General features: G+C 38.7%; 2 protein-coding genes across 2 annotated transcripts; both read left to right on the top strand.

The window, feature by feature from the left end:
• Positions 1-328: 328 nt before the first annotated feature.
• LOC100253168 (calcium-dependent mitochondrial ATP-magnesium/phosphate carrier protein 2) lies at positions 329-3,974 on the top strand. The gene is made up of 4 exons (XM_002277261.5): positions 329-1,149; positions 2,312-3,100; positions 3,232-3,322; positions 3,414-3,974. Exons 1-4 carry the CDS (start codon positions 753-755, stop codon positions 3,604-3,606), a joined length of 1,470 nt encoding a protein of 489 aa, XP_002277297.1. The 5' UTR covers positions 329-752; the 3' UTR covers positions 3,607-3,974.
• A 956-nt stretch (positions 3,975-4,930) lies between these two features.
• LOC100248037 (small ribosomal subunit protein eS27y) lies at positions 4,931-6,019 on the top strand. Its single transcript, XM_002277293.5, has 4 exons — positions 4,931-5,114; positions 5,284-5,385; positions 5,472-5,500; positions 5,600-6,019. The coding sequence occupies exons 1-4, from the start codon at positions 5,112-5,114 to the stop codon at positions 5,724-5,726; spliced, it is 261 nt and encodes an 86-aa protein (XP_002277329.1). The 5' UTR covers positions 4,931-5,111; the 3' UTR covers positions 5,727-6,019.
• Positions 6,020-7,250: the final 1,231 nt, after the last annotated feature.

Raw genomic sequence — 7,250 nt, 5'->3', positions numbered from 1 at the left:
CCCATGCGACTCCATCAACTTTATTCTGTTAATTCATAGAGTATAATATACATTAATTATAAGTGTTACTTTTTATCATTTGGAAAAAAAGCTCAACCCAAATTCACCGGTCGAAATTGGGTTAGGGTGAAGCCACCCATATCGGCGGTCGCAGCCACTATGGGTAGGGCGGTATAATCCGCGAATCTGTTCATTGGTTGGCAGCAAAAGTTAACGCAACAATGGACACCCAACGTTATGCGAACAATAAAATGATTAATTAAAGAATAGTAAATATTTAAAAGAAAAAAAAAAAAAAAAAGGAAAAAGGAAAAAGGTATATATCCCAAACCTGTGCCTATGCTTGGCGTCCGATTAATTACGATCACATTTTTTGCAGTGTGAGAAGGTCACGTTCCTCATCCCGGCGATGACCTGAGATCGGACGCCCACGTGGGGATTCTCGCTTTCAATCTTCATCTTGTCCACGTTTAGTCTTTCTCTCTGCTTTCTGCTCCATTTTTTTTTTCGTGATTGATTGAAAATTCAAGATTCCCGGGGCTAACACGTTTTCCTGTGGAATTGTAATGGTCTATTGTGTCTCTTCTTTGACCTAAATCTACGTCGGTCAGATTCAACGCTGATTGTTGTTCCAACAATTGGTGACTTTGAAAACCCCCTGTTTTCTTTCTTTTCTTTTCTTTTTTATTCTTTTGATCTTCTGGATGATGGGCGTGGTTAATTGAGGTGAAGGGCATGTTGGGGATTGTGAAATGGAGGGACAGCGATCGAGTGGTTGCAATCCAGTTAGAAAACCAGGGCCTGTGTCAATGGAGCATGTTCTATTGGCGCTTAGAGAAACGGAGGAGCAGAGGGAGCAGAGGATTCGGAGTCTTTTTAATTTCTTTGATGCGGCAAATGCTGGGTATTTGGACTATGCGCAGATCGAGGCTGGTCTCTCTGCGCTCTGTATACCTGCTGAGTACAAGTACGCTAACGATCTGTTGAATGTGTGTGATGCCAATAGAGATGGTCGTGTTGATTACCAAGAATTCCGGAGGTATATGGACGATAAGGAGCTTGAGCTTTATCGCATCTTCCAAGCCATTGATGTCGAGCATAATGGTTGCATTTCACCGGAGGGCCTCTTTGATGCACTTGTTAGGGCAGGTAAATCAATTTCCTCTATCTTTTCTGATGATGCCCTTAATGATTCTGTTGGCTTAATTTAGACCAGGCACTTAAGGATGATGGAGAGATGTGTTTTCCATGATTTGATTGCTTGCTGCTTATCTAATAGGAAAATTAGTTGTACAAGACATACAGTCAAGGTGAATCAATCCCGGGATCCAGGGTTTCATTCACCTCAAGAGATTCTCACTCGCACCTTTAACACATTTAATTTGGGAATTTTGTCGCTGGATGTTATAATCTGCCATCTTGATGGACCCAAATTTGTTAATCTTCAATCATACAACCCTTAGCAGACTGCAGATGTTAGCAAAGGAAACATCCTTGCTTTTAGCAACATGTTCTATACGCCTACGGTATTAAGCTGGTGTGTAATCCCTGGGAAGGCCTTTCGTTTTCATGACCACAGTTAGAATATTATTGATGCACACAAGACAATTCCATGAGTGCTTGTCAATGGTAATATTCCCCATCCATTTTTTTAATGTCAAACAAAATAATTAGTTGATATGAATGTGAAAGTACAGAATGATGAGCTATCCTCCATGAGGAATGCACAGAATATACAAGAGAGAGCCAAAAAAATAGAAATGGTACTACAAAATCTTTGGATTTGTTGCAAAACCCACACCAGCAGGGTTCCAAAAACAATTCTGCCACAGTGATGCCTAAGAATGTCAGATCCTTAGCTTTATCAAGTTTTCTAAAGAGAATTGATCAAAATGGTAATACCGTTCTTGATAAATGGTTTTGGTTGCTTCGACATGTTTGCTCTAATGATTTGCCAACTTATGGAGTAATTCTGAGTTTTATTTGAAACTAAACAAGCAGTTGCATCGCATCATAATTACATCTTCTATTTCCGGTGATAGTATAATTAGTAGGTTTTAGGCTTTTAGCACAAAGTGAATAATTACTTTCTTTCCTTTTCCCCTTCTGTTGGTCATGTTTGTTCAAATTTGATTAATTTAGATTTAACTGGTTCTTAAGCTATTCAGATTGCAGTTTTTTCATTTTTGTTTGTACCTTGGTTTAGCCTTTTTGCTTATATATACCTTTAAACGGAATTCTTCTCAGAGAATGGTTCCAATTTTAGCTGGTCATTTTCATCCTATAAGCCGCAGCAGTCTCTCTTTTGTAGGGATTAAAATTGATGATGAGGAGCTTGCTCGATTTGTTGAACGTGTGGACAAGGATAATAATGGGGTCATAACATTTGAAGAATGGAGAGATTTTCTTTTGCTCTGCCCACATGAGGCAACTATTGAGAACATTTATCATTACTTGGAAAGGGTGTGCCTTGTTGATATTGGGGAACAAACTGTCATCCCTGAGGGCATCAGCAAGCATGTCCATCCAAGCCGATATTTGATTGCAGGAGGAGTAGCAGGAGCTACATCTCGGACAGCAACTGCTCCTCTTGATCGATTAAAGGTTGTGTTGCAAGTACAAACAACAGAAGCTCGTATTTTGCCAGCACTAAAGGACATCTGGAAGGAAGGTCGTTTCTTGGGGTTTTTCCGAGGCAATGGATTAAATGTCATGAAGGTGGCGCCTGAAAGTGCTATCAGGTTCTACACATATGAAATGCTGAAAACTTTTGTTGTGAATGCTAAAGGGGGAGGAGATAAGGCTGAGATTGGCATTATGGGGCGCCTTTTTTCTGGTGGTTTAGCAGGTGCTGTGGCACAGACTGCTATTTATCCAATGGATCTTGTAAAGACTCGATTACAAACTTGTGCTCTAGAAGGTGGAAAAGTTCCTAATCTGGGAGCACTGTCAAAAGACATATTGGTTCATGAGGGGCCCCGAGCCTTCTATAGGGGCCTTGTTCCATCTCTTATTGGGATTATCCCTTACGCAGGCATTGATCTTACTGCATATGAATCCTTGAAAGATTTGTCTAAAACATATATTTTTCATGACACTGGTAAGGCTTTACATTTTTACAACCCCCATTTACAAGTCTTAATCTGTGTGTCACTTCTCTGCTTCTTTTTATTGTATTTCTGTTCCTGATCTACCTTGTGTTGTTTCTAAAAAAAATTTCATTTTCTGTAGAACCTGGTCCTCTTTTGCAGCTGGGTTGTGGGACAATTTCTGGGGCTCTTGGGGCAACATGTGTTTACCCATTGCAGGTTATCAGAACAAGGTAAATTTTTGGCTGTGTCCATTGTTTCTATATCAACTTCTATTCATTTTGGCATCTCCTTATTGGGGCTAATTCTAGTTTTGGTTTTCAGAATGCAAGCTCAGCCCACTAATAAAGCTGATGCTTATAAGGGAATGTCAGACGTATTTCGGAAGACCTTCCAACATGAAGGATTTAGGGGATTCTATAAAGGATTATTTCCCAATCTGCTCAAAGTTGTCCCATCCGCAAGCATCACTTACTTGGTTTATGAGACCATGAAAAAGAGTCTTGAGCTGGATTAAAGAACTACGCGGCTTTATTTGATGATGATTTGTGATTTGACATTGGCTGACCATTGAGTTGACAAATGGTGGTGGGCTTTGCCATGATAAAAAGACATTGATGGCAAGAATAAAGTTACTAATTGAGTAGATAATATATGATTGTTTCACTATACTAGAGATATTATGCTAGTGTTGGATATATTGTGAGGGCAAAATTGGCTTGTCCTTTGACTGGTGGTTGCTTGAAGCTTCTTTTGAGCTACATATGCATCACCATATATTGTTGTATGATACAGGGAACATAAAGAGAGACACATGGGTAGACTCCAATTTTGTAATTCTTTATGCGGCTTAATGTTATTGGAAGTACAATCTCTGTCCAAGTACATCTTCTGTATTTCTCACTCCACAGGCCTCCACCTTCCTCCAGCACTGCCTACTCAACTTTTTTCTTTGCACCCTGAAATATTCCTCAAGCCTTCTTGTTGCAACAGGAACCCTACAAAAGCTGGAATTTTATTCTTGAAACTACACTGAAGTATTGGAGGAGTTTTCTGTCTCTTTTTCTTTCTTACCTTTTCATCTATGTGTGCTTGTTTAGAATGTATTGGTAAAGCTTGGGAAATCATTCACCAGCTGAAGATTGGGATCTTCCATTATAAAACATGTAGGCTTTCCTGGTACTAGGATTGTAATGTACGTGTTTTTCACCCCCACTGGTCAGGGTTGTGATGGAGTGGGTGGTTTTGTGCTACCAGAAGCTGCTGTTTTAGATGTCACTGGAACACGTTAAGCAAACTACCTTAGAGCATCCAACTGATGAGGAATCAGTGTGCCCCAAGGGAGCCGCTCTCGACGACATTCTTATTCTTGCCCCAGAATTGGAAAGGTAATCTATTATTGCTCGAACAATCTTGCAACCACTTCATCTCTGCCAGTGCCAGTTTCATGAAACAATCCAATCAGGGTTCTTTTTTTCTTGGAGAAAAGATGTTAAGTTCAGTTGATAAATGGGAATATAACAATTCAATTGCAAAGATAGTTTTGTCGCAACAAATTTCTCCCATAGAGATGTTATCCGGTTTAGGTTTAGTAGGTTCTCATGATTTTAAAATGTCATAAATAAGAAGAATACATGCATAATGTTGGAAGAAAATGATTCAAACATGTTGCCTGTTAGAAGAAAACGATAGCGCCTTCCTTTTTCGCCAGGACCCTTGTTTGGCTAAAAGTTTAACGTGACTCTATCCCTATTAAGGATAAAGTAAGCTTGCAGACAAACGCGCCAATAAGAATCTCCCACCCTAGACGAGGAAGGAAGGATGAAATAAAGGGCTAGGATCTAACACTTAGCCCATCCAACGGCCCATAGAAGGTTCCTTTCCATTGGTCTCTATCTCGGTGAGCATACACACACATATATATATATATATATATACACCAAGCGCCCGAAATCTTTTCCTGCTCCGCTGCTGCTTGACTTTGGTAGGAGGGTTTCAGCTTCTGCTAAAGTTTCTACCAAGATGGTAATGCCTCTCTCTATTCCTCGGATTTAAGTTTTCTTTCTACTTCCTGCTTTTTGGTTGATTTTGTTATGATCTGGTGCGATCCAGAGTTGGTTCAGGGTTTTAAGTGTAAATTATGGGATTTACTGTGGCTAGTTTGATGTTGATGTTGATCGTAATGTGGGGTTAGGTTCTTCCAAACGATATTGATTTGCTGAACCCGCCGGCGGAGCTGGAGAAGAGGAAGCACAAACTCAAACGCCTTGTTCAGTCCCCCAATTCCTTCTTCATGGTATTCATGCTTTGTGTTGTATTGTTTTGTTCTTTTTGAAATTATTAATTGCTTAAATTCTGATTTGATTTATTTTCTATTGGAAGGATGTGAAATGCCAAGGCTGCTTCAACATGTAAGTAATGTTCCGTTATTGCTTTGTTTCAACTTTGATATATTTTTATGTTATTGATTGGAATTTGGGAAGTAAACGGGCAATTCATTTAATTTTCAGAACCACTGTTTTTAGCCACTCCCAGACTGTGGTAGTTTGCGGTAACTGCCAGTTAGTGCTGTGCCAACCAACAGGTGGGCGTGCCAGGCTCACGGAGGGCTGCTCTTTCAGGAAGAAGGGGGACTAAGGGTGCTCCTCTTTTACCCTTTTTTGTTAGTCAGGATGACAATGGAACTTGATTTTTGTTTTTCTTTTGGTATGATAGTTGAGGGATTTACAACACTACTTGGCCTTACGTTGCTAATTTAGGTTTTCCTTGACACCATTGAAAGCTTGGAGTTTCTTGTCAGTATTTTGACTTGCATTTTATAGTTATAGGTTTTTCTCATTGCCCAAATTGTACTTGATTTTGTGCTATCGTGAATGGTGCAGTCTATCCTCGTGACCATCAATATGAAAATGATAGTTTCTTGCCAGTAATTTGAGTTGCATTTTATAATTATAGATTTTACTCTTTGTCCATATCTACTGGATTTTGTGCTGTTGTGAATGAAGAGGTCTACCCTTGTTACTGTCAATATGAAAACACATTAAGCCCTTAATGAGATAATTTATTGAAGGGAAATAGCTCCTTTATAGTTTTTCTGTGTTTGTGTGTTGGGAAAGGGTGGACTTGAGGTACTACTTTTAAGAACCTGCTTAGGTGATCGACTGGAGCTGCATGTGCACATTCACTGAAGTATCAAATGCTATTATATAAATTTGCATATACATGTTGTTCAGTTACCTACATTTTTTTTGGTGCTTGCTTTAGTCTACTTGTTGGGATGTCATAAATTTTTGAGATCTAAATTTATTGTTACAATAGATTTGCTATGGCCTTTTTATAGCGAAAGATAATATCATAGTCTTTTGGAGATTAATAAATTCCAAATAAATGAGGCTTTCTTATGCTCTTAAAGCCTGGTTTAGATGGCAAAGAGTCGGGATGGGGATTAGAAAAGTGGCAGTTTCAATTCCATGTGAACAGAAAAAAGGGAAAATTTCTTATATTTTCTTTTAGTTGGCAAATAAGAAAATATATTGAATGTGCCTAAGAGGAGGCACACCAAAGTATGATGTGTACGATAGGTGCCTAATCTTTTTTTTTTTTTTAAAAAAGACAACCTCTCCTTACTTGAAGCTCAGCCAATCTCCAAGGGAAATTTTCTTATGTTGGAGGGTTTTAAACTAAAACTATGTGAAAAAAAAAAAAAAAAGGGTTTTGTAAACCATGACTGTTTCTAGGAACATGTAGGTTTAAACTAGGTATGGCAGGGAAATATTGGCAAGTGATGGAATAGGACTGGGATTTTAAATATTTTTGTGTCCTAACAAATACACATTATAATTGGAAAACGAATTTGGGGGGGTAGAGGGTTGGGGTTAAGTTTTGGCTGTTTGGGGGATTTGTGTCTGGATGAGATGCAATTATCCCTAAGATAGAGATGCCTTATAGAGGGTTGAGAGTTATGAAATATTGCTATGGGATATAGGCGAGAGGTTGAGATGAGAAACAATACTACTAGTTAAAAAAAATGGATGATAAACAATGCTACCTATTAAAAAAAAGATGAGAAACTATTCTGTTTGCCCATCAAAAAGTAAAAGAGAGACAATTTTAGTATTCTAGTTCACTTCTTTTCAATATTTTGAGGTATCTTCTCTGCAA

The sequence above is a fragment of the Vitis vinifera genome, chromosome 14 (assembly GCF_030704535.1).
Source record: "Vitis vinifera cultivar Pinot Noir 40024 chromosome 14, ASM3070453v1".
NCBI lineage: Eukaryota > Viridiplantae > Streptophyta > Magnoliopsida > Vitales > Vitaceae > Vitis > Vitis vinifera.
This window is presented reverse-complemented; position numbering and strand designations above follow the sequence as displayed.